Source organism: Berghia stephanieae, chromosome 1 (assembly GCF_034508935.2).
Source record: "Berghia stephanieae isolate SIO BIC M18660-M18661 chromosome 1, UCSD_Bste_1.3, whole genome shotgun sequence".
Classification (NCBI taxonomy): Eukaryota; Metazoa; Mollusca; class Gastropoda; order Nudibranchia; family Aeolidiidae; genus Berghia; species Berghia stephanieae.
Window position 1 is genome coordinate 130,219,363 of NC_088360.1, and position 27,500 is coordinate 130,246,862.

At 35.4% G+C, this 27,500-nt stretch overlaps 2 protein-coding genes across 4 annotated transcripts in view; one reads left to right on the forward strand and one right to left on the reverse strand.

The window, feature by feature from the left end:
- Positions 1-7,661, forward strand: part of LOC144963174 (threonine aspartase 1-like) — an 18,390-nt gene extending 10,729 nt beyond the window's left edge. For 2 of the 3 annotated variants that reach the window (XM_078896896.1, XM_078896897.1), the window contains 6 exons: positions 966-1,094; positions 3,104-3,182; positions 3,992-4,105; positions 4,474-4,557; positions 6,168-6,241; positions 7,484-7,661. In XM_078896896.1, coding sequence (XP_078753022.1) covers positions 966-1,094; positions 3,104-3,182; positions 3,992-4,105; positions 4,474-4,557; positions 6,168-6,241; positions 7,484-7,570 — 567 coding nt within the window. In that variant the 3' untranslated portion in view covers positions 7,571-7,661. Of the gene's footprint in view, positions 1-965; positions 1,095-3,103; positions 3,183-3,991; positions 4,106-4,473; positions 4,558-6,167; positions 6,242-6,468; positions 6,648-7,483 lie in introns of all 3 variants that reach the window. The other variant, XR_013643575.1, reaches the window with a different exon arrangement.
- Positions 7,662-12,959: 5,298 nt separating this feature from the next.
- On the reverse strand, positions 12,960-26,873 carry LOC144963175 (putative transcription factor p65 homolog). Its single transcript, XM_078896898.1, has 13 exons — positions 26,758-26,873; positions 24,947-25,090; positions 24,359-24,603; positions 23,767-23,921; positions 23,304-23,395; positions 22,467-22,601; positions 21,637-21,735; positions 21,230-21,324; positions 20,683-20,821; positions 20,215-20,286; positions 16,916-17,017; positions 16,112-16,449; positions 12,960-15,648 (listed from the first exon to the last, which is right to left on the reverse strand). Exons 1-13 carry the CDS (start codon positions 26,774-26,776, stop codon positions 15,502-15,504), a joined length of 1,782 nt encoding a protein of 593 aa, XP_078753024.1. The 5' UTR covers positions 26,777-26,873; the 3' UTR covers positions 12,960-15,501.
- Positions 26,874-27,500: the final 627 nt, after the last annotated feature.

Sequence of the window (27,500 nt, forward strand, 5' to 3'; positions counted from 1 at the left end):
CCAAACCTGTCGTGATCCCAATGGTAGCCAATTTTAACTGAGCTGCCGAGTGATAAATTTCTCTGTTTCGTCTAAGCCAAAATTGACCACAGTTACTTGGTGGAACTTTAAAGTATGAAAAAGTTTAATGCGAACGCCGGAAGTGCGTTATGAAGACACCTTCAAATCGAAAGTTATATGATTGCTACAAGCACATCTCGATTGCCTCGCGTTGTAAACAAGCTGCTTGACCGTTTCTTCACTGATTGGGTACCTAATTATAAGAAACAATGGTAAGTAGCCTAATTAATTCCCACGTAAATTAGTTTTCTACCATTGTTTTGCTCACGCGAGCTTGCTGTTTACTATTCATTTCGATTCTTTGGATTTTTCTGATACAAAGAGTTTCAGAGTGAGTTTCAGTTTCAGTCAATTTTTATAGAGCTCATTTACAGGTCTACATACCAAATTTAAAACACAATATAAATTTTTATATATCATTAAAGCGACACAAAGTCGCTCACAGTAGTACGTGAAATCAACTATGATATGATCCTGGCTGTTTTCATTTATAGTGTGGATTTGTGGTCAAATGGTATGGCACTCAGCTTCTGTTCTGTATGTCAGTGGTTCAAGTCCCACTCTTGGCAATGCAAGGTTGAGTCCTTGGAAAAAGCTCTTTACTCACATCATCTCAATACATTCAGTTACAAATGAATACTTTACCAGTAACAGCATTAGAGGTGTCATGTCTCATCCTAAATAATCAATTTTGTTGTCGGTTTGGGACTCCTTGTATAGTGCTTTGAGCTTTTGTGGAAATTTAGTGGATGTTGCTCAATATAAAAATTCAATTTTTAATCTTAGTATTTAAAAATATGTTCATACTTTGGAGTTGCTATCTCAGCAGTTCAACATCTCGTCTTTCAACAGAGACATGATTGGTGATTAAATTTATTTTTTTAAATCTGTCGTTTTCTCATCAGACTTTATCCACTCCCTCTGAGCTTATTCAAGATACTGTAGGAGCCATATGTGTGGATCAAGATGGCAATGTGGCAGCAGCATCCTCGAGTGGTGGGATATGGTTAAAACATCCTGGAAGGCTTGGTCCAGTAAGCTATATATATATATATATATATATATATATATATATATATATATATATATATATATATATATATATATATATATATATATATCTCAGGGCTCCTGTAAAGCAATGCTTATGTCACTAATTTGAACAGGAATGCCCTTTTGTGTTAAAAAAAAAAAACAATAAATAAAGGATGCCCCTTTTCTAACTAAATCCAGAAAATTGACTTTTTAAATTTTTTCGGCTGACCTTGTTCGGTGAGTTGATTTTTTAAAATGAAAAGCAACAGCGGAAGGTGGATGGAGATATATCCCCTCTATGATTTAAGGGTGATACCATTTGATGAAGAGAAGCTTTTCACGAAATCTTTTCATATATGGACTTTACAAGAAAAAATTTCAGGCTTTTTTTTTTTAGCATAGGGCATCCCTGGTTAAATTGTTAAATGCGACTACGTGGTCTTGTGGTATGACACTCACTTTTGGATTAAAAGGTCCTGGGTTGAGCCTCGCTCGGCAGATAGTTGAGTCTTTGGAAAAGGCTTTTTACTCACATTCTCTCACCATACTCTCGTGTAAAATGAGTACCTGGTCATTAACAGCGTTGTCTCTGAAAAAATTATAATATTGCCTAACATGCGTCATGTCCCGTCCTACATGTTAGGTGTACCTGTTGGCCAGGGACCCCTTGTAAAGCGCTTTGATCATGTTTAGCGGATAATGCGCTATATAAAAGCTCAATTTATTTTTTAAAATTTAAATATGTATATTCAAATGCATTGTATTTAATGCAACGTAATTTGCTTGTAATTTTTGACATAGGCAGTTCTCAGTGGAAAATAAGTCATCATTATAACATACATAATGATTAACTGATATGTAAATGAATTTCCCCCTGGCAGGATCAGAAGACGTTTCGATATCCTGTAATAAGTTATGTACAAATATGAATATTATAACAGCTTCAAAACAGAACAAAATACCCGTACACAGACCTTTTGGGTTGAACACTCTACTCCAGTCAACATTTTAAAAAAATGAAAGGGCTATATTTTTTATATCTGTGATCAAAGTTTTTGTTTTCTTTTCACCAAGTTCCATTTTTGATTTAAAAAGCCACTTTATGAGTGATATTTTTGACTATAGGTTCAATTTTCGGCATCTTCATCACCCTGACATAATACTGTCTTGAGACTGTGGGTGACATATGTTTGTAAACATCAGAGGTATGGACTTGTGTGGTCTTGTGGTATGACACTCGATTTCAGATTGGAAGATCCCAGATTTGAATCCCGCTCTGAGCAGTGCAAAATTGAGTCCTTGGAAAAGTTTCCACACTGAGGTGTAAAGCGAGGAGCTTACCATTAGCAGATTTGCCTCTGTTGAGACAAAAATTGTAATATCACCTTAAAGGCACAATGTCTTGTCTTACATGTTAAGTGTTGTTATTGGCTAGAGACCCCTTGAAAAGTGCTTGGCAGACGTTTAGCAGAGCTGCCAACCTATTGCAAAAAATGCGGAATTGTACACATTTTCAGCGATTGTACGCATTTCTACCAAGATTGTACCCATTTTCAGTGTACAGAGTCACTTCAGTTTTCTTTAGTTGTAATTCATATTATTACTAGCCTATTGAGAAACCTTGGTGACCAAGTGGATAGTCATATATTTTTTGACCAATTATGATCTTCATGCTGGGAGGTAGAATTCTGAATGGATTGGATTATAGTCTTGGGAACATCATTGTTGCTGCAATTGAGCTTGTGCGGTGTGACTTTATGTAAGTGTACCTTCCTCTTACTTTCACAATGGTTAGTTTCCGTCGATTTCAGGATTGTACCCATTTTTATGAAATCTACCCCATTTTGAGGTCCCATTGTACACATTCTCATCAGATGGGGTTGGCAGCTCTGACGTTTAGTGAATATTGTGCTATATAAATGGTCAATTGTTTTGGACTTTAAAAAAAAAATCATGCTTAAAAATGAATGTAAAATGATTTAAATGAGGACGAACTAATTTCCTCCAGATATCAATGTATGGTGCTGGCTGCTGGGCACAGAATAGAGCATCGGATGATAAACCTGGAGTAGCAGTTGTTACCTCAGGTGAGGAATCATTGGTTGTTGTAATGTCAATGGAAAGACTTTAAGATTTATTTGGACTTGTTTGTAATTGAATTTTAAGCATCAGGTTCAAAATGATGTAACACTTTTTCGAATTAATTGGTGACATATTCTATTTATTTCTAGTTTGTGAGAGGAATGAAAAGTCCTTTAATATTCAGTGATATGCAATATGCAGAGATGCCAACTATTACGAATTTTGTCCATTAAAATGGTGCCAATATTAAAATATAATACGAAAACCTTTGATTTTTATGCATTTTTGTCAAGTCTCTGACATCCTGAAAGGTATTCAATTTTACTTTTGAGGTGGGGTCCATGCTGGATTTTAAATATTTAAAATAAAAATTTTTAATGACACATTTCCCCCCTATTCTGAATATGATGGAAAATATTCTTTATTATTATCAGACAATTATTTGAAGAAATGTTATCAAAATATGTGACAAAGTGAATAAATAGTTTGCATCTCTGAGATGTGAACCTACTGTCTCAAAGAGGTATGTTGTTGGAAAAGTGAATTTTATGTTTAAAAGATCAGAAATATGAAGTTTCGATTTTTTACACTTTAATTTTATTTTTTACTTATTCTCCTTTTAAAAAAAAAACAAAAAAACACTCCAGGTGTTATTTTTAAAAAAATGTATTCAATTTTCAATCTCTCTAATCATCTTATCATTATACCTGTTTGAGAAAGTAGACCACATTTTTTTTTTTTTTAATTTTGGTGCCAAAATGTTGATCATTTGTTACGAATTAAATGTACTCACAACTTATTTTCCTTTCTACAGGTTGTGGTGAACACATAATGCAAACAGTTCTAGCCAAGACGAGTTCTGATGGGATACGATCATCTGAAGATCTCACAGTGTCCCTTCCTCAAGTCTTTAAAAGGGATTTTCTTGGTATGATTCAAATAACAGTTGTTTTATTGTTGTTGTTATTTTTTATTTTAATAAATTAAGTTGTTTGTTTTGGGTTTTTAAAAAATATATGCTGATTACTATAACACAATTACAAGGTTTCACCCTGCTCAACGCACTTCATACTTTTTCTGAAGCAAACCATTCTCCAGTCATGAAGTACACCTTTTAATGCTAACAATCTTGAAGTATACATCACTGCTTATATCCAGGTAGTCACATCTAAGTTAAGGAGATTGGGGTAAAACAATTATGCCCTTCCACGCAGCATTGTGAGATGCCGTTGCCTAGTTGATTTTGTGATGGTTTGTTTTGTGATACAAACGAAAACGTTTTTGTGATTATTTCAGAATCAGAGTTTCTAACAGCCAAACCAGAGAAACATGGCGGTGTTTTGGCCTTGAAGTTCATGGAAGCATCTGATGGCAATGAGGGTAAGGAAACAACACTCTGATTAACGTCAATATTCTGTATTGTGCAATGTATATATTATATTTACAAGTGCGAATATGCATGTGTTAATGGATTGAGCTCTTTGCTCAATTTTGTTTTCAGTTTTTAAAAATTATGTTTCAAATGGACAACTCATTTATTTTGCCAGTTCAAGCAAAGTCTTTGATGTCATGAGACTTTTCATTGAATTTAATTATGTTTTTATTGTAACAAGATTCGGTTCATTAAATTACGTTTTTATTGTAACAATATTCACTTAATTTGCTATAAGTGCTATATAAGGGGTCCCAAGCCAACATCAACACTTTATTTGTAGGACGAGACATGATGCCTCTAAGGTACTATTACATTTTGTTGGTATTTTTTCTTTTGAGAGACTGACACTTATTTTACACCACAATTTGGTTTTAAATGTGAGTGAAGGGCCTTTTCCAATGATTCAACTATGCACCGCCTACAACAGGACTCAAACCTGGGACCTTCATGTGACAAACTGAGTGTTATACCACTCGACCACAAAGCTCTACCAGAGACAAGTATTGTCTTACTTAATGAGCCATTTTACTCATTATATTTTTGTTACATTTTTACTGGCTTGTATAGGATCTTTTAGATTTTTGTATCTCTACTTTATTTGCCTATACTCAATGAAGCCGTTTTGCTCCATCTATTATAAAAAAAGAAAATGGGGTTGGGGATCAACATTATTCCAAACAGCCAATGTAAAATTTTTATCATCGAGCACTGAATTACTGGCAAATCTAAAAGTTATAAAATTATTTTTTACAGACTGGTATATGATTAACTAACAAACCCTCTTTTGATTTCAGGCTAGTTCTATCATCCATTGACTCAAATGAATACGAAGAAAATCTGTTAGGTCGTAATACTCACGTTTGACTTTCTTTGCGAGTATAATTTATTCTACACAATTTTAGCATGTCCATAACAAAAATTGATGACATAATGTTAAATCTCTCTTGATACTATCAAGTGGTAATAATCTCATATGCAACAAAAACTGTTGATATAATTTTTAATCTCTCTTGATACTATCAAGTAATTATAACCTTTCTAACCTATTCTTTTAAAAATAGGTAGATCAACATTGTTCCGTAAAGCCAATGTTATATTTTTATCATCGAGCACAGAATTACCAGCAAATCTAAAAATACAATACAATGTATAATAAGTATAATTGATGACTGTCTGTTCCTAATAGCTTGTATTTCTCCGCAAATGTTGCGGGTTCTTTAAAAAAAAAAACAAAAAAAAAACTTTAAATTATTTTTTACTCTCATCTTTACCTGCATGATTTGTTTGGCGCCTGACAAAGGCCGAAACGTCATATTTTAGTACTGTCTCACTAAAAGGAGCTATATTTACCCTTTATATTTTAGTTACATTTTGACTGACTCTTATAGGCACTTGTAGGTTTTAGTTCCACAAAAAAAAAAGAAATTGAATGTCTTATTGTGTCATAAATCACTTTAAATCTCTTCAAACCTTAAAGATAACATCAATATTATCAGTGATGATCATTCATTATTGGTTTGTTCTTTTGTTTGTTTGTCTATTTTTTCTGCTTTAGTGGAACTGGCATGGATTCATTCAACAAACAGCTTTTGCCTTGCCTTCATGGGAGGGGACCAGAAATCACCCAAGGTAGTTTTTTGGGTTTTTTATGCCATAAAACCCCATAATATAAATTTTAGCCGTGTCTTATTTTTTTTCTTTACAGTATAATTCTCTATCTAACTGTTGTGAACACAACAAACACGAAACAAACTACAGAGTCAAGTCGTGAAAAGGGAATGAAAATAAAACAAGACAATTGTAAAATTCTTAAATAAAAACATTGTAGCAATGCCAAAATGTTGATCCTGTTGTAGGTGAAGATGTTGAACTGGTTGGAGCATGAGTGAAAGTTCATAGGGATAAATTTGCTTGAAAGACAGACAGACCCACAGAGCTAGTTTGCGAAAACAAGCACCCGCCACTTAAGATTGAAATGGCTTAACAATAAGAGTCAAAATACCTGCAGTGGATTATTAGTATAATCAACAGATCTGTAAGTATGTGCACGTCTTCTATTGTGTTTAATTCCACCCTACCATTTTCTTTTGGGCAAACTGGTTATATTATTTGGGCCCAACGTTTTTATTTCAGAGTTTTGTTCTGCATCTATGCTTGTACTTAAAACTTGAGGTGTTGTCTTATACAGTACTTGCCAGATTCTAGCACACTCTGCTATAAGGCACTCTGGTGCTGGGTGACCAAATTTTTTCTATATAATAAGTTGTTATAACTACACGCTAGGCACATATTACAGAATGCTTTGTCAATATGTAGTGTCATCAAAACGTCAATTGGTTATATTTTACACAAGGTAATAACATTTCTTAAAGGGCAAGTGACTCCATCAAGAGACTTTTAGATGTCAATTCAAAAATGAGTTTGATTGGGATGGGTTTAAGCTGGACAGAGTAGATATGCGCTCAGTGCCAGTATGTATCAGCAGTTTGTGGTCGCAATTCATCATAAGAGAAGAGGCCTTTCGACTTGCCTTGTAGGAGGGAGAATTAAAAACTGGCCCCAATTTCCCAATTTCTTGGTCTTCCCTGTATTATAAATATATATCATACTGAATCCATAGTGCATGAAAACAATTCGATACTCCCAAACAAACGATATTGCTGGTAAAAAGAGTAAGAAGGAAATAATACTTGAATAATGGGTTGTGTATTGGTTATCTCCCATGAGCATCGGATTTAGGCATACTTTGATTCTCGCACACTTTTTGACTTCTCCCAAGTTTGTGCGAGAATCCAGCAAATACTTTATTATTATATTATAAGGTATCTTTTTTTTTTCTCTAAAATTATACCTTTTCTATTCACATTGCAGGCTCTGATGTCCTCACTAGATGAAAGTTGTGCTCCTGGGAAATCTTTTACAATGGGCGGCTATTTGGCATGTCTTGAACGGTGTTGACAATACGTTTTTAATTAGGCCGCATTGTCTTCCACAAAATTACACTTATTCCATACTTTTGAAGAAATAAAGTAGTCATTTTATAATGTTATATTATCTCACCTCTGTTGTCTTTTTTTTTTTTGTTACTTTGCTTTTTAGCAGGGGTTTTAGGGCACCTGCTACACTCGACCAAAAGGAAGATCATAGAGGAAAGTTGTATATATGAAGTACTGAATATAAAGTAAGACAAAGGGAACTTGGTCGAAAAGGGAATTTTTACATTACCTTAAAGTCCCATCCAGGCACAAGCAAAGGATCCCGCTATGAAGGATACATTCAAGTTTTACAAAGTACAAAATCCAATATCCAAAACCGATACAGTAAAAAGAGATAAATATTATCTCTAAAAAAAGTACTATGTATTTGACTGTCTTCCTCTCCGGTAAGGATCCCTGCCAGAACCAGGAAAACAAACAAACAAACAAACCAAGCAATCTCAATCCAAAACAAAGATAGAGCAATATGGAAAGGGAAAACAGATAAGTGACCTCTAACCCGACTTCAGAAACGTGCTATCATTGTGACTTACTAATCTGTTACTATGACTATGTCAAATAAAACTATCAATCTCTACTTGAAATATTTGTTGTCTTCTTCATTAGTTGTCTCTTCTTGTTTTGGAATTAGATGTTTCATCTGTGCCCTTGATAAAATAAAATATATAAAAGAGGAAGGATCCAGTGTTAGAGCATTCGTCTCACAAAGGGACCTGTATCAGGCTCAGCTGTAGTCGAAATTTTTTCTGACCCCCACCCCAGTCCATTCAACAGTGATTGGGTAGCAAGTTCTATTAGATCCAGTGGAAAGTACTTGCCAACAGTGTCCCCATCCAAATGGAGATATAAAGGGAGTAAATCTGACTCCTGAACGAACAACACAAAACAAACGATGTTTCGGCCCTTGGCCTTTATCAAGTAAACACGGAATATTCCGTGTTTACTTGATAAAGGCCAAGGGCCGAAACGTCGTTTGTTTTGTGTTGTTCGTTCATGAGTCAGATTTACTCCCTTTATCTTCATCTGCATTTTATTGACTCATTTAGGCACCTCTATTTATTAGTTTTACTCCCCATCCAAAGTGTGCCAAGCTGTTAATGTCTGTTTAACCTTATAAAATCCAGGAAAAACATCGACTCTCCATAGGCCTTCTGACTGCCCTCAATCCCAACTCCCACAGTGATTTGGTTGAATTTTATTATTCTACCACCACCATCATTATCACATAGTCATTTGAATTGCAAATTTGCCCAAAACAATCTTTCCATAATTTTGTCTCTGAAAAGTTGGCAAGGCTGTAAATCTAGATAACAATATCCCCAAAATAGATATGGGTATAAATTTAACAAAACACTTTTTTTTGTCCAAAAATTTTTTATTTATTTACAAATAGGAGCTGATGAAACAAGACGACTATTCCAAATATGATCATATGAAAATATGGTGAATAGTTATGATATATAATACAGTAGTTTAGTTTGAGCTCCATGAGAAACGCATAATAATGATATATATATTATACACCAGCATAATATGAGCCAATTGAATTACAACAGCAAATAGATCACATACGTTCAGACTCTTCAAATATATTACAATGATCACATACACCCAAGCAAAAGGAATGGAGTAGTTAACTTATAATTATAAGTGACCTAATGCCTCCAAAACGGTATTATGTCGGGGTGAACATCATGCTTATGAAGGGGTGAGTCCAGTTTGGCCTTAATTTGCGACATGATGGAAAAGCAGTTGATTTCTCTCTTTTCTTTTCACCTGTAGCTCAGAAATTACATAATCTGCATTTTTACTGACGCAAAAGAAATGCTAGCTAGCTAATTAATAAATTTGCCTTTCTATATCATTGTTGTCAGCTACTTCTAGAAGTGGACTCGAGGGAACTGTATTTTTTGGTATTTGTTTTAATTTTAAGGGTTTTACACCACTTGCTACACCATTAGTTAAATCATTTCAGCAAAAGAATAAAGGAAGAAGATAAGAGGAAAGTTGTAGTTATGAAGTTTAAAGCACCAAAGAAAAAGGACAAAGGGGACTGGGCCAAATAGGGAAAAGAAGAATCCACTAGCAATCCATCAACATGCACAATTTGACATTACATAAAAGTAAAAGTCGTATCCAGAAGCACAAGCAAAGAATCCTGCTATGAAGAATACACTCAAATGTCTACACACTATTCAAAACTAATAATTATAAAAGAATATAATGGTGAGAGAGAGATGATTTACAAGGAAAAGAATACCATCTTTCGAAAGCGAAACTAAACATTTGACTGTCACCCTCCGTTAGAGAGAGCGACATGGAAAGGGAAAATAGGTATATAGGGGGATAGAAGACACAAAAAGGTGACAATGGGAGGTCAGAAGACCCACCCATCCAACGATTTTTTTTTCACTTAGCTCAATCAGACATAATACCAGATTGATGAGACAGGTCATAAATGTGATAAAGACTTTTTAAAAATTCTCTTTAAAATATGGCAATAATATAATACATAAAAATGGGTATTTTGAATTGAATAGTATATGAATAAGCAACAAATTTAAAACACAAGCCACTATGAATGTTCAATCATATTAATGTGTAATGTTTTACAAAAACAACACAGGTCTCCTTTTTTTTGGATCATAGTTAAATGCTTCAACTTCATGACATAAAACGTTTAATCACATGACGGTAAACAATATAAAGGACATTATTTGTATACAGCAAACAACCTCATAACAGTTGGGATTAGGCACAATAAATATTACACGTTGGATTCAAACTGAAGCAGGAAAACAGATTACCTGGTTATAGTTCTAAAGGGTTCCAAAACCATTTATAAAAAATTTAAGCCCTGGCATTTAGGTAAAATAGCTCTTCTGCCCACCAGATAAAATCTTATCAACACACTACAATTATGAGTAACCTTTGACATTTATAGAATGGACGAAATCGACGTCACTCAGGTCTTTGTTATTGTTTTTAGCCAGCCAAATTTATGATTTGTTCTCACTAAATTCTATCAATCATAATATAAATGCTCAAGGTTATACATATATTTTTGTGTGTTTGAATGTTTTATCTGGCTGGCAAATGCTGTGAGTTTTCTGCTTAGCGCATAGCATCAATAGTCTGTTAAATGGACTTTAGTGAGATCTAATCACCCAACTGGTGGCCTAAATACAACAACGGAGAACTGAGTTACTTCGCCTTCATTCATCCTATTACTATTATGTCCCTCAATTTCATATCAGTTGTGTTAAAATCTTGACTTGATAATGATAGGAGTGTGAAAACTGGATTGCCGAACTCTGAACAAACACATTAAAAAATTTTGGCCAGAAAACTCGTCCTTCAAATTCCTTCTATTAAAATGACCCTCATCTTACCTAACCTAAAACTCTCACTGAGACTTCAAGGAATTCTTCATAGAAGTCCCAGAATTGAGAGATTTCAACAAGATAAGGGGTGTATTTTAATCGATCAATATTTGAAGGACGAATTTCGGGTCAAAATTTTCACAACATATTTTTTTCAGAGAGTAAAACAGTAAGACCCATTTCATAAAAACCAAGATATCATCAAACAAACAAAAAGTTCTATTAAGCCTAGAGATGTTATCTAGTGAATTCGCATGCAATGTTTTTGCTGCTTTCTAAGACTAAAATCGGCAGGCCTAGAAGTGATTCAGGAAAATATTTTTCCCTGCTTTTTCCCGGTTTTTTCCTGGTTTGTTCTAGGCTCTAGGGAAAATTTTAAGGTAGTAATTTTCAAGGATATTCATCAATTCTAGACCAGTTACCACTACCTAATATATATATATATATATATATATATATATATATAATATATATATATATATATATATAAGAGAGAGAGAGAGAGAGAGAGAGAGAGAGAGAGAGAGAGAGAATCAGAAAAGAGGGGGAAATTATTGACTCGTAGTACATATTACTATAACAAGCCATCCAGTATCTAAGCCTACACCATCCGTGGGGAAAAAAAAAAAAAAAAAAAAAAAAAAAAAAAAAAAAAAGAGAGAGAGAGAGAGAGAGAGATGTGAGTGAAAAAGAGAGTGGCTGAGACTGAGAGAAAGATATTGACTCTGGCTATTAATACTTGGACGTATTCCTGTAAAGTCTAGGCCTCCTACAACATGCAAAAAAAATATTTAAAAATAAAAAAGAGAGAGAGAGAGAGAGAGAGAGAGAGAGAGAGAGAGAGAGAGAGAGAGAGAGAGAGAGAGAGAGAGTAAAATGGGGAGAAAAGAGACAAAGAGAAGAGAAATAAATAGAGAGAAAAAGACATTTGAATATTACTATGAGAGAGAAAGTAGGGTCCAAAGACTTGTGGCCTACTTATTGAATAGCACATGAATGAAATAAAGCTAGTTAATCTAGAGACAGACAAAACAAACTTAGTACAAATTACAATGAGTAAACGACCTTAATCTGCCATCTCCAAATAATTGAATAACAAGTCACGAAAATTAATTAAAGTAGCCCAAGGACGTCGACCGTCTTTCTTAGCTTAGCTAACAATCGCATTCATGACCAAGTCAAAAACACAAAAAAAACAACAAAAAACACACACTCACACTACTACTAAGATGAGGGGAGGGATGTGTGTTTCTAGTACTCTTGTCTTGTCGACAATGATGAGTCGACTGAGTGAATCAAGCGTCTTTAAGTCTTCGACCAATCACAGGCTATCTAACCGAACCGGCTGGTCGAAACAAAGACGCTTCTCGCCGTCGATGTATTACGCTATTGTTGTGCAAGTGGCAAGGAATATAACACCTTTTTGAGTAGGCCTAAAAGCTAAAATCTAAACGTAAAAAATATAATTCTGAGGAATTTGAAAGTCACATTGTTGAAATCGGCTTGAAAAAAGAAGAACATTGGTCCTTGTTTCAGAAAAATCGGTTGAAAACCAACTGTTTTACGAATAAATTCGATTTTAAAAATTGCTTTTGTTTATTTTCGATTTTTTTAGCAACTTTTTTATTTATCGGCCGATTTTCTTGATTTTTATATCTCAATGAGACGAGATCAGTGATATACTTTGTTTGTTTCAAATGTAACTACAACATAATTTGTTTTTTTTACTTATCAACCGTGCCTGGATAATTTATTCAACAACTGACGCAACTATCCCATTGCCGTCTTCCAGTGTTTCAGCGATGACTCTAAACCACTATAATTACGTCATGCACAGGAAACATGGTAATAGTCTGTGTACTCTACGAATGCGGACCGGACTTTGCTGATTGGGTCGATCGTCATAACATAGGGCCTAGTAGTGTGAGGAAACCATAAGAGGCTGCTGCCATGCTCTAAGCCGATCGTTCGCAGGTTGGGTAATGATTACGCGGAAGAATACATGCTGGGTTGTTGTTCACCTAAATTTTTCTCACGGCTTTTTCCCGGCCCCAGACAATTTTCACCGATTTTCCAGGTCGGGAAATTTCAAAATAAAGTTCCCGGCTTTTCCCGGCCCACTTCGAGGCCTGAATCGGGATTTTTGGAAGAAAAGAGCAATTTATTTCTTTGTTTTTAAGGGTTTTACAGAGCTGTGACACATGTAGGTCATACCAATGCCAGTAAAAAGGACGAAAATGAGATCATAAAATGTTCTAGAATTAAAGCACCCAAGATAAAGTAAGACAAAGGGGAATTGGTGTAGATTCCAAGAGTATACCACCATCAGTGTACTTAGTTCGAGATCACCTAGATGTCTCATCCTGACACAAGGACAGGTCCCCACTAAGAGGAACACTCTCCAATGTTTACAAATCATAATTTATATGTAAAACCAACAAAAACAATACAGCGCATAACAGAGAGATGAAAAAAATATCATCTCCAAAGAACTCTAACTACACATTTGACTGCTTCCCTCCCAGCCAGGGTATCCAGCCACGGCCAGGACAAAACCAAGTAATCTCATTCCAAGACAGAGAGAAGGCATGTTGGAAAAAATAAAGGGGGATATAGGACACAGTAAGTGCCTCCATACCCTCTATGGGATGTCAGGAACCCCACCAAGGGAATTTATTTCTTTCATTACCACAATGTATGATTGAGATACTTTCATCAGTGATAAGGTAATTTGAAACACTCGGAACCTAGACTAACAAAACGTCAAAATCAAAGCAATAACTTGTGTACATTAAATTATATTTTGTGTATCCCCTATTAAAACTTGCTGAGCAAACCTTTTCCATGTGAATGGATAATAAGATTTAGAGACCAAACACCGATATGGGTGTATTAATATTAAATATATATATATATATAATTGGTCTATAAAATGAATATAAGTAGAAAAATAACAAAATAAATAAATAATTGAGATTGGCAGTTCCAGCTTGAAAAGTTGATTACAAAGGACAGAAAACTCTATGAATGATAGTTGATACTTAATTTAGCTTATGGAGGTATTTCAAAAATTCAAAAAAATTGACGTAACGAGTTTTGGACAGCTAGACTCAATTGTTTTCCGTACACATCTTAAACTTAAGAACAAGAAGGGTCCTGATCAAGTTATCAATGCATTGCAAATCTGGTGACAAGTGACTTTGAAACCTTGTATGAAATTAAATTCCAGATCATGACGGATGAACATGAAACATGATTTATCATACAAATTTACATTTTATGCACCAATGAGAAGGAAAAATAACCATTTCGTAATGCAGACACATGTGATGAGTCATACTGACCCTTCAAAAACCAAGATCTTGAAGATTACATTCACTGTGGATCTCCACTAAAAATTGACTGCATTGTCTCTGATTTTAAAAGAGACTGTTTAAGAGTGAGGCTCTTTAACTTAAATCAAGTTATGAAGATAATCTATAGGTAATTGACAAGACAACCTACCAGAAGGCACTATAATCTACTCTACATTCATGTATCATGTAAACCTTTTTTCTAAGAGCAGTAAAGCGTCTCACTTGTCTATCTCACACTATCTATAAATTGTAAAAAATGAATGAAAATAGGAAGCAGGAAATAAAATGACTTGATTTGTGAACCCAATAAAAAAATTTTTTTTTTAAACCAACACAAATGGAATATAAAAAAATGTTTTCTTAAACAATTGAGTACAATGTGCATTTCTTTCACCCCACATACACTGATTCAAACCTTTCACTCTATCGAGAATGAATGAGAATGACTATACGTTATATTTTTGTCACACCTTACTCTGTACCCTTCTTCTACCTTTGTAGTTTAGGGTTGGAGCATCTTTCGACCTCAATCAAGTGGTCTTTTATTGATGCTGTAAGTATGAAGGAAAAAGATAACAAAATACCTACGGGCTACCTAATGTATTTCTATAACCCATAAATCATAAATGTTTGAAGTCAAACTGCTAAACAAGGAAGCTGTTTTCTTCTGTAAATAATTGCTAACCAAAGAGCAAGTAATGTTTGTGTTGATTAACACCCCAGCGCAGGACGAGACTCTTCATGACCTGCTACTGAGTTTACTTTGTGAATTTTTCACTCAATACAAACCTGCATACTTTTACTTAAGTAAGAGATTCATCCACACATACATACTAATATATGTATAAATTATATGCAAGCTCACCAACCACATGATAAAGAGTGATTGCAATAGACTGTTGAATTGCACATCGAGACAAGAGGACAGATAAACAATCTTGTCTTACTAATTGCATAACAGCACTCGTTTTCTGCCGGGTTACCCTTCACAGCAAAATTCTTCATATTCGTGATGAGTGAAATTTTGGGAGTCATCCTGTGTGTCTTTCACACAGCTAGGATAGACATGACAGCCAGATAGGCACAACCAGAGGAACTGCCGTGTTGCTGTGTTTTGTGTGTGTGTGTATGTGTACCCTGACACTTTCCCACAGTTATCCCATGTGTTGATTCAATCCATGAAGTGCCGCCTCTGTCTCAGTGGTCTCCATTTGGTTATGCATCACTAAAATGTTGTTGGGGTCCTGGCCTGGTTCAACTGTCGGCTGTCCAAGAAGAATTTCACTGCCAGAACCATGATCCTGTTGTTTAAAATAAAAAGGAAAGGAATGATATTAAGTCTTTTTCAAAATTTCCTAATTTGTTGATATTAATATATTGGACTTAAATATCAAAGTATTTAAAAATTTCTGCATAAATAAGTTAATTAGCAAGCGATTGCTTCTATTTGTTTGTACTTCGACTTAGCATTTGCCAGCAAGGTGTGCCTTATACACTTATGTCCGCTTTCCGTATTCAAGTGATGTAAACACCTTTTTACTATTTTTGTTATTTTATTGACTAAAGACGGGTTTTGAGCCTGAGTAAATTAATCCTCTCATTAAAAGACAAAAGACAGAAAGCAAGATGGAAAACAGACACATAAAAGAATAGAAAACACAACAAGTGACCTCTCTGCCCATTATGGGAGGACAAAAGAACCCACCCAGAGGAAAACATTTTACTACAAGTATTATAAAGAAATAGATCATAATCAAAGTATACCTGTAGGTAAGCATTGAGCTGTTGAACATCAATCTGGTTCATGAGTTCTCCACTCAGCATGTTTGGAGGTAGATTGATACTGTCCACACTGAGACCACTGCCCTCCCCACCTGAGACAGAGATGACCAGATGACCATTGTCCGTGGATACGACACTCAAATCACTGCTGGACAACCCAGACAACTCGTCAATGACACTGGAATTAATACTGCCAGCCGATATGGATGAAATGGCGACGCTTCCTATGGATGTGTTGTCCCCACCTGTGGCTTGTACAATGATCCCATCAGCACCGACACCTGTGGCACCTGTGTTATTGATGGAATATTCTGGTAGGCCTGAGGAAGAGAAGAGAAAATATTACATCAACTCAATTAAAAAACAAAAACAAAATTTTTAAAAAAATAGAAACAACCTCATCACAGTAACCCAGTTTATTCCTTACCTGTATCTTCTGTCTGCGATGTTCTCTATCTCCGTGCAAGAGTGCAAGGTTGCCAATTTTCTATATATCTATGGAATTTAGTATGGAAAAAAAATCCTCTGTATAAAAGGTAAGTACGTAATATCTCCTAACTGGAATCCAGCGTTCAGATCGAGGTCGCTCAATGTGTTCGTGTAAAAGTTCAGTAAATTTTTTTCCTTCTGAATTGGCAACAAAACAAATATCAAAAGTATTTCAACCAACATGAAATGATGGATGAAAATTAAAATAATTCTTCAATCATAAAAATAATAAAAGGAATAATTTTACAACATGTTGCAACTTGCTATGATACGAACATTGCATCTTAAAATATTTACCTCCTGTGGCACTAGGCTCCTTCTTAATTCTTCTTGACGCTTTCAACATGGAATTGAGACGACCTCGAACACTGGGATTTCCAGCATTTCTTCTCTCCCCACCTGTATAGAAAATATGGAGGGTAAATGTAATCAATATAACGAAACAATTTTTTACATTTAAGAAAAAGTAAAATAATTTTAAAAAGCTCACTTAGGCACCATTAGTTTTAGTTTCACTTCTCCGCCTGTAACAGACAAAAGAGAGGATGGGCTTTCATTTGATACAAACTTTAAAAGTTAATTGGCACCACTTGTGAATAAATCCAATAATTAGGGTAGTTCCGTGGAGGGTGCTAGAGGGGTATAATTTGGCTATCAAAACACTGTAAGTTCAGATAAAAGGTGTCTAAAGTGAATCAATTTAAGCTATATCTCCAACCACACTAATAAAAACAAATTTAACATTTTAGAAAGAATAAGAATTGCACTTTTATACTGTGCTAAAATATGTTCCTAGCTCAAGCTCAATTATGAAGCAAATGTCAGTATTAAAAGACTGATATTTTGAGAGAAAAAAAACGTGCTGATGTCAAAATCGCGTGGTTGGAGTAGCTATTACTACTACTACTATTTTCATAATTCAGAACAAATATTTTAAGTGCATTGGAGTAGGAAAAAAGAGGATATCGAATGAGAATGCTTTCCAGAGATGGAAAATTAAATGCTGAACCATTTCAAACTGCTCATTGAAGCAGTTGTTCTAAAACTGCATTCCAACTTTTACAGAATTCTCATTGTGGCCCTTACCAAGAGACGCCAACTTTAAATATGGCTCACAGGAGTTTCAGACACCACTCGTAGGAATTTCAATGCCGAAAGAGGAATTTCCGTACACAAGAAAAAGGAATTGGAATGGTATTGTGTTTACATATTGCATAGTTCTAAATAGATAACTGATTAGAATTATTTTATGATACATAAACACATTGCCAAATACAATCCCAAAGTTTCCTTATTTCAAATGAAGTAAAGGGCCAAAACCTAATGGTAGAGATTGTAGTACTGGTGGTAGTGAGGATGATGTGGTGTTGGTGGTTGTAGTAATAGTGGTAGTGATGATGAAGATGTGATAGTGGTTGTTGTTAGTGGTAGTGATGATGGTATGGTGGTGGTGGTGGTGGTTGAAGTAGTAGCGGTAGTGATGATGATGTGGTGGAGGTATAGTGGTTGTAATAGTTTTGGTCGTGGTGATAATGACGTGGTGGTGGTTGTAGTAGTGGTGGTAGTGATGTTGATGTGGTGGTGATGGTGGTTGTAGTACAAATGGTAGTGATGATGATGATGTGGCAGTGGTGGTTGTAGTAGTAGTGGTAGTGATGATGTGGTGGTGTGTTGTAGCAGTAGTAGTGGTAATGATGATGTGGTGGTGGTTGTAGATGTAGTCGTTGTAGTAGTACTGGTCGTGATGATGATGTGGTGCTGGTGGTTGTATTAGTAGTGGTAGTGATGATGATGTTGTAGTGGTTGTAGTAGTAGTAGTAGTAGTAGTAGTAGTAGTAGTAGTAGTAGTAGTAGTAGTAGTAGTAGTGGTAGTAATAGTAGTAGTAGTAGTAGTAGTAGTAGTAGTAGTAGTAGTAGTAGTAGTAGTAGTAGTAGTAGTAGTAGTAGTAGTAGTAGTAGTAGTAGTAGTAGTAGTAGTAGTAGTAGTAGTAGTAGTAGTGATGACGATGTGGTTGTGGTGGTTGTAGTAGTAGTGGTAGTGATGATGTGGTGGTTGTAGTAGCAGTGGTAGTGATGATGATGTGGTGGTGGTGGTGGTGGTTGTAGTAGTAGTTGTGGTAGTGATGAAGATGAGGTGGTGGTAGTGCTTGTAGTAGTGGTGGTAGTGATGATGATGTGGTTGTGATGGTGGTTGTAGTAGTGGTGGTATTGATGATGATGTGGTGGTGGTTGTAGTAGTGGTGGAGTGATGATGATGTGGTGGTGGTTGTAGTAGTGGTGGAGTGATGATGATGTGGTGGTGCTGGTGGTTGAGGTACAAATGGGAGTGATGATGATGTTGTAGTGGTGGTTGTAGTAGTAATGGTAGTGATGATGATGTGGTGGTGGTTGTAGAAGTATTAGTGGTAGTGATGATGATGATGTGGTGGTGGTTGTATTAGTAATGGTAGTGATGATGATGTGGTGGTGGTTGTAGAAGTATTAGTGGTAGTGATGATGATGTTGTAGTGGTGGTTGTATTAGTAATGGTAGTGATGATGATGTGGTGGTGGTTGTAGAAGTATTAGTGGTGTGATGATGATGATGTGGTGGTGTGGTGGTTGTAGTAGTAGTGGTAATGATGATGTGGTGGTGGTGGTGGTGGTATTGTAGTAGTAGTGGTAATGATAATGTGGTGGTGGTGGTTGTGGTAGTAGTGGTAGTTGCAGTGATGATGATGTGTGGTGGTGGTGCTGCAATAGTAGTGGTAGTGATGATGTGGTGGTGGTGGCTGCAATAGTAGTGGTAGTGATGATGTGGTGGTGGTGGTGGTTGCAGTAGTAGCAGTATTGATGATGTGGTTATGGTGGTTGTAGTAGTAGTGGTAGCAATGATGTGATAATGGTGGTTGTAGTAGTAGAGGTCGTGATGATGATGTGGTAGTTGTGGTGTGTAGTAGTAGTGGTAGTGATGATGTGATGCTGGTGGTTGTAGTAGTAGTGGTAGTGATGATGATGTGGTGGTGGTGGTTGTGGTAGTAGTGGTAGTGATGATGATGTGGTGGTGGTGGTTGTAGTAGTAGTGGTAGTGATGATGATGTGGTGGTGGTGAATGTAATGGTGATGGTAATTGTGGTAGTGATGATGATGATGTGCTGGTGGTGGTTGCAGTAGTAGTTGTGGTACTGATGATGATGTGGTGGTGGTGGTTGCAGTAGTAGCTGTGGTACTGATGATGATGTGGTGGTGGTGATGGTTGTAGTAGTAGTGGTAGTAATGATGATGTGGTTGTAGTAGCAGTGGTAGTGATGATGGTTGTAATACTATTGGAAAGGGGGGGGGGGGGGGTATCCTTGGAACAAATTGACCTCACCGGAATTTGACAGAAGTTGCCCGGAGCCCGGAATTTTTTGCTCCAGACCGGAGTTTTTTCCGGTGAAACCGGAGTTTTGGCATCACTGCCTTACCACAAAATCATATCTCATGTCTCTGTAAACAACACATTGATCAGGAGAACAAGTGAGTGAGTGAATGGCCATTAGAAAAAAAAAAATTTTTTGCAAAAAGAAAATACTTCTTTAAAAGATAAAAAATAAGAATAGTAAATCCTCTACTTACCGCTAGTTGTGCTCCAATAATCAAACAACTTTTGAACTTTTCTCTTTCTTTTTTCAGCTATTCGGTCTGGATCTGAGAGATAGTAAACAACATAGGATATAGTATGATGAATACAATAAGTAAATGACATACTGAAAAACTAAGTTTGGACAAATGAAAATTATATATGAAAACTTGAAAATGTTTCTGATATACATAAAACCATTAATGAAAAACTTATTTAAAAAACAACTCGGTCTGGCCCAACAACTTAAATACAACTAAGTGATAACTTGACAAAGAGTTGAAATCAATAAGATATGAACATGATTAATATATGTCTTAATAAAAAAACAAATGTGATTTATTAAAATTGTTTCAATTACACATCAGGATGAAAGGAAATATCATCTTCTCCAGCCTTTAAGTAGAAATAATAAGATAGGCTAAATGCATTTGTTAAAAAAATCAAAACAAAGAATAACTTACCTGGGTCTTCAGGCATGAATGTGAAGGGAATACTCTCACTGGACTCCCCATCCGAGGGACGTACAAGCTGCATGTGAACTTCCACTGCCTTCATTATATACTGGCTATGGTAGGCTGGAGTACGGAACACAATGGCGTACTGGAGGAAAGAACAAAAACAAACATAATTCTAGATTAAAATTTACCAAGAGGAAACTTCTTAGGTTAAACTGGAAAAAAAATAACTGCAATAATTAAATAACAGGTAAACATTTTCTGCCACATAAACTTAACTTTAAATCATTTGGAGACAAATTGTGTTCATAACCATGACAACATGTCACTATAAAATGATCGGATTAGAACCGAGACTTGTGTAAATTCAAATTATGTCATTATTTTGATCATCATATCACCATTGATGAAAGCATTGGTAAACGACTGGATCAGATATAAAGAAAAAGAGGAATGCATTGCAATTCTATGTAAAACTAACAGCATGCATTTGGCGTTCATCTAACGTGTCTAGACATAAGATCACATTTCATCACTTTCATGGAGCACTCACCTGTCTGTGAACATCTCCCTGTCCAAAGTCACCGAAGTCTTCCCACTGTACGACGCCCTGATCATCTTCTTCATACAATCTCACTTTAATATCATCTACAGTGGAAAGGAAGATTGGACAAAAAAAAACAAAAATTATAAATAAATAGGATCATCATCAAATCTGTTTGAAAGTATACTAATTATTTTTTTCAGAAAAACAATTAATTTCCTGAGAGTAGCAGAGAACTCGAGAAAAGTTTTGCCATTGTCATTCCTGACTGGGCTTGCCAAGAGCTTTTCTCCCATCTATCTGAATTTAATGTGAAGTATGACTGTTTTAACCGTGTTTTGATAAAGATGAGCTGAAGAATAGTTTAAGCCTGAATCAATGTAGCACCTAAGTAATATTCACATTGAACTGCTTACCTTTATTGACTTTGTCACAGAGTAAGAACACTTCATCTCCTCCCCTTGCCTTCCCTGAACTTTTGTCAACTCTACAAATGACAAGATCTTTGGAAGACTCTAGACAAAAACAAAAAACAAAAAAATGAAGGGATAAAAATAAATACAATTATAAAATGCCCTATATTCAGAGCTGTAAGTGGCAGTTGACAAAAGTGTCTGAAAGTTTTCAATACAATGTACGGCACCAATGTTTTAGTGAATAATATGCTTACACAATTTGAAAATGATGATAAAAGAATAAAAAGATTGTGATGATATTGTCGATATAGACAACTGTCAGATATTTTACAGGTTTATATATTTATCCCAAAGGGATAACTTTTCTTTGGCAAGACTGAAATGACCCAGGTGTAGACGCAGTGTAACCAAGACAAGTAGACTTGCTCAGGGAACACAGCACGGCGGGTTATCAAACTCAATATCTTCTGAGTACAAAGCAAAGACTATAGCGCTGTGCCATAAGGCTCCCTTAAGATAAGTCAATGGAATTTTCCTTATTATCATAAGACTTTTTCTCTTTGAAAAAATTATTACAATTGAGCATATATTTTGAACAATACAATAAACTAAACATCCAGATTCCAGATTAATACATCACACTTGAACACCTTGAAAAAAAGTTTTAATACTGTAGAACATGCTGAAATTCTTCACCGAGGACATCAATCTTTTTGTTTTAAAGAGAGATGAGCAAAAGTTGATATCCTGACAAATGCAAACTGAAAAGAGACATGCCATCTCAATCCTACTTGATGCTGAGGTGTCTATTTAATGACCCAATGTCTTACTTTTGTCATGAATAGCATGGGAACACACTGGAGGTATGACTCTGGTGACCTTGCCTTGGTCATTTGGCAGGAATACTTGGAAACACAATCTGACCACGTTCAGATCAATGTTGGACTGTGCATGGCTGAACCCAGCTGTAAAAATAATGAAGAGAAAGATTAAATTTGGCAAAACTTGATGGTTTCTGAATCGGTTGTTTCTGCTCTTTTAGACACTTTTTACAAATTTCAAATATCCCAATTAGCTACTTTTTCATCCATGTCTAAAGATGGAAACTCCCAAAAACCCATGAAATGAGAAAATGGTCATTAAGATTGATAAAGGCTTTCAACAGTTTGCGTCTTGTCCATGGTTTTTTCCTAACAGGAAAGGATATGAAGGTAGGCAGTTCTGTGAAAAATATACATCAGTGCACTATGGTTCAATAAGTGCACCACTGTATGAATTCATTTTTTCACACAGACCGTTTTAATTACAAGAAAAAAAAAAAAAATTTTTTAAAGGAAAGAAAGAAAGAGAGAAAGAGAGAGAGAGAGAGAGAGAGAGAGAGAGAGGGAGAGAGGGAGAGAGAGAGAGAGAGAGAGAGAGAGAGAGAGAGAGAGAGAGATATGGGGACAAGACGAAGATAAAAGAAAGGAAAGAACTTCATTATGGTTGAACAAAATGGAAATTTTATCCACTAATGGGCAAAAAGTGATTTCAGTGGAGTACAAATCTTGATTTCTATGGTGTAAAACAATACAAATTGCTCATTAGGACCCTAGTGTATAAAATCTTTACACCAGGTCTGCTGTTGGACTCAGTTTTTATTATGATGAAATGACTATCAAACTTACTTTGATACGGATCCACATTTATTTCTTTACGCAATCTCAATGCTCCTTCCACATCTTTCTTCTTGGCACACTGAATACCAATATTTGGAAACCTGAAAATAACCCCAAAAAAAACAAAACAAAAGAACTTAAATTATCAAAACGTAATTCTCTTTCCAACTGAAATATCTTGTATGAAACGATGAGCTCTTCCACCATTTAAAAAAAATACAACTGTTCCATTTTGGTTCAAAAAGAAATAAAAAAAAGGAAGAAAAAGAAAAAATCTATTCATGGCATTAAATCTTTAAAAATGGCAGAGCTGCTGTAACAAGTCATGTGTACAAATGGCTTTAAAAAATAAAATAATTTATATATTTTGTTTAATTTCTAAAACTTTAGGTTAACAAAAATGCTGCACAACTAAAATCAACGGGAAATACATAAAGGGTAAACGTTAAACACATTATTTAGGGGTACATACACAATTTTTTCACTTGTATCTTTCACTCGCAAGGTACACACACCCTTTTTACAATCTCTCCCTACAATGGCATGAGGATGTGGTTTACAGTGAGGTGGGTTTTCTTTAGTGACACATGACACGACGATGATAGCATGGCCTGAGTAGTTGTGAATCTGGTACAGATGAAAGAAAAGCAAATGGGTAAAGTATGAAAAAACAAAACATATTGTGCAGATTTCTTATCCTTATAAACATATCCTAAAAAATAAAAAAGAAGAATACATTTCTAATCAGGTTTCCTTACAATTAGAGGGTCAAAGGTTTCCGTAAGATGTGTTTGGATCTTTTTAAAAGCATTAATACCAACATACAATCAAGATAAGTACAATACAAATTTTTAATATTATACATTTTTTTCTTTTAATTCTATAACTTTCTGGTGGTAACACAAAAACAAACAAAGCCTTCAAGGTAGAAACAAGATTATATTTTGCCCTTTAGAAGAAAAAAAGAAGAAGAAGAAGAAGAAGAAGAAGGGATGGGAGAGGAATATGGTTTAAAGTAGAAGTAAAAGAGCATGACAAAAATAAAAATATAAGGCAATCATTACCTTGATGGTTGGATATGTTCTGTGATCATTTGTGCTGTTTTCTCCCGGCACACTTCCGGCAGATCTTCCTTCACACTCGTATCGGAAACGAAGACCCCGCGACTTAGGCTGCTCACAAATTTCAACCCATATGTTATCTTCCCTTTGTGGTTGTGGGGGCATGGGGTAGGCATTGGTGATCAGGGGTGCTGGCTGGAAAACCATTGGGCCATTTGTCTCTTGTGTCCCTGGAGGTACATAATGAACTGAAAAGGAAATTTAATAATTGTTGTAGAAATTTGAAAAAAAAAAAAAATTGAAGACATTTTAAAAGAAAAGGGTAAAGACAGGAAGTGCACAAAGAAAAAATAAAGGACAGGATTGAAAAACGCAAATCAAACACATGTACTAAAAAAAAAAGAAGACATTTCTATTGTAAAAAATGATGGATAAATTATAAATGCTCTTTTTAAAGAATCCATTTGTAGGCACAAGCTAATTTCAAATGAAACATTTCACAAAGTGTGCATTCATTTGTCATAAATTTACTTGCCATTTTGAAAATATCTAAATTATGTCATGAAATATAAATTTAGGAGGAAATCTTACAGGGATTTCGACCATCGGACATCTGCTGATTTGGAGGTTGCTGCATGTTTACTTGTCGGAAGAATTCATCAGCAGCTGAGTCATCAAAATTCTGGACAAACCTTGCCAAATCACTGCTGTTGATTCGAGCCATATCATCAAAATCTGAAAACAAATGAAATTATGATAATTCTTTAAAACCATGATTATTATGATAATAAATTAACTTTTGAGTTTTGAAACAGACTGTAATTTGCACTGCATTTCGTCTGACACGCTCCGAATTGTATATTTGAACTTCGGTCCAGGACGGAATGAATGTGGAGATTAGTCAAACCACCCATTGATTAAGAGAAGGGGTGGCGTGCGTGTATGTGTGTGTGAGAGAGAGAGAGAGAGAGAGAGAGAGAGAGAGAGAGAGAGAGAGAGAGAGAGAGAGAGAGAATTAATATTGTCACAAAGGGACAAAAACAAAGCTGTGTATTATGGGATATAGTAATGATAAAAGTACTGTACTCAATCTACTAATGCAACTGTACTGTAAGTAGCTTAAAATAGCTAAATAAAAACAAAGAAATATAGATAATGTGGCTCGCTAGCAAAAACTGGCGAGGTGTCCAACTCTAGCCAAAATCATCAATATTGCCCATCGAGACCAAAAAATGTGGTCTACATCAGACCAATATATTTTGTTGTCTCCCTAGCCTCTACACTAAAGCCAAATAAAAAATATTATCCTTGAGACTCAACTCTGGATAACTCATTTACTGTGACTCAATCTTTGATGACTCCATGATAGTTATTGTGACTCGACTCTGAATAACTGAGTACTGTAATTGTGACTCGACTCCTGAATAACTTCAGAGATATTCAGAATCGACTCTGGATAACTGTAGACAATAACCACAGCCTTTAATAATAACAGAATTTCTATCATGTTACATCTGGGTCAGATTATTTCCTTGTTATATTTTAATTTTATACTTATTTGAGAAATGTGCAAATAGCTACAATTGCAGGTCTGATAATCGAATGCAAGCTGGTGATTTTGATTTAACAAATGTGTTTAGTTTATAAAGAAGACTATTTTGCGTTAATTTGAGAGTATTTCAATTATAATATATAGCCGATAACAATTAATTTGTGTTATCAGACCTGCAAGTGTAAGTCATACACATCGATTTCAAAATTAAGAAAAGTTCATGGCATTTTTATTGCTAGAACTAGAGTCTATGAATTATTATTACAGTACGTACAGTGACAGTACAGAGACCGAATTGAGACCAATTGCAAGTTGCAAGTTGGCTGAGGCTGAATGTGAAAATAAAGGGCTTATTAAGATAAATCAATTCAAAACAAGACATTCTATTCCAAATCAAACATATATTTTTAAAAATTAGGTAACCAAAATGACACTCGGGCTGAGAATGAGAATAGTAAACCGTACCCAGTGAGTGTGTGTAATGTCAGTGTCAGTCAGGTCATGCTCAAACTCAAAACTCAAATTATTCCAGTGATGATTGAGTGGTACGAGCACCTGGCGTCTATTTATATTGTCACCACATATTTAATCAAAGGTGGTTATTTGCGGCTATCTTTGGATTGACAATTTATTCAACCTCCCCTCCATCGTGATCAATTTGTTTTGTATCATGATGACACCGTCACCGTTGCGGCTCTTCCTACCATCGTCGGTGTAGTGTGTTTACGTGAGGTCGACAAGGAATGAAGAGGGCCAGTTGACTGCACGATGACGTGGATCTGAGCGCTACTGGTTTCTCATAATAACGAATTCAAATGCAGAATATAATTCATATGTAAAAACAACTTACCAGGTTGTGTGACTGCCATTTTATGAGCTTTAATAATATAAAATTATTGACAATATTCTAACCTCATTCGACAAGTCACTTGTCGCCATTACATATCTATAAATAACTTTGGATACAGAATCGGAGAAAACATTCAGAGAAGATTCTAAAATGGCGTTAAGCGATTGGCTCTCTTTGTATCAAAAGGTGGCGCTTTGATGCAAACCAATTCTTTCTGAAATTTCATTGGTCATTTGCCACGGCGCTGCTCCACCTGACGTCAAAATATATTTTTAGATCTGGAAAGTCCATGCATTACCACCACCACCGCCACTCACCCCTCTGCACCACATTCAACACTACGAACGTTGTGATGTTATGGTGACCCTGTTGACTCATGACAAATTATTTATAACTTTTATTTTGAAATAACAACAAATAAACAAAACATATTACTAAATGAAAAGAACAGAAACAAACTTGTTGAAACCGTGAGTGAGGGAAATCGTAACAATGGAGTAGAATGATCAATAGATGTCAACAGGTGTTATTTGGAAATTTCTATAACAGTCCCTCTACCTGAGGCCCTTCTCTAGTCTATGGGCCCCATACATGGAGGTCCCATACCCTCAATACTCTTGTTATTTATCGATAGTGTGCTTTGGATATGTTTTATGACAAATTCCTTGCCTAGCCGTGTCTTGAGCGCCTCGCATGATCCGGGAGCCTATACTTTTTACACTCCACATAGGGTTAAAGATTAC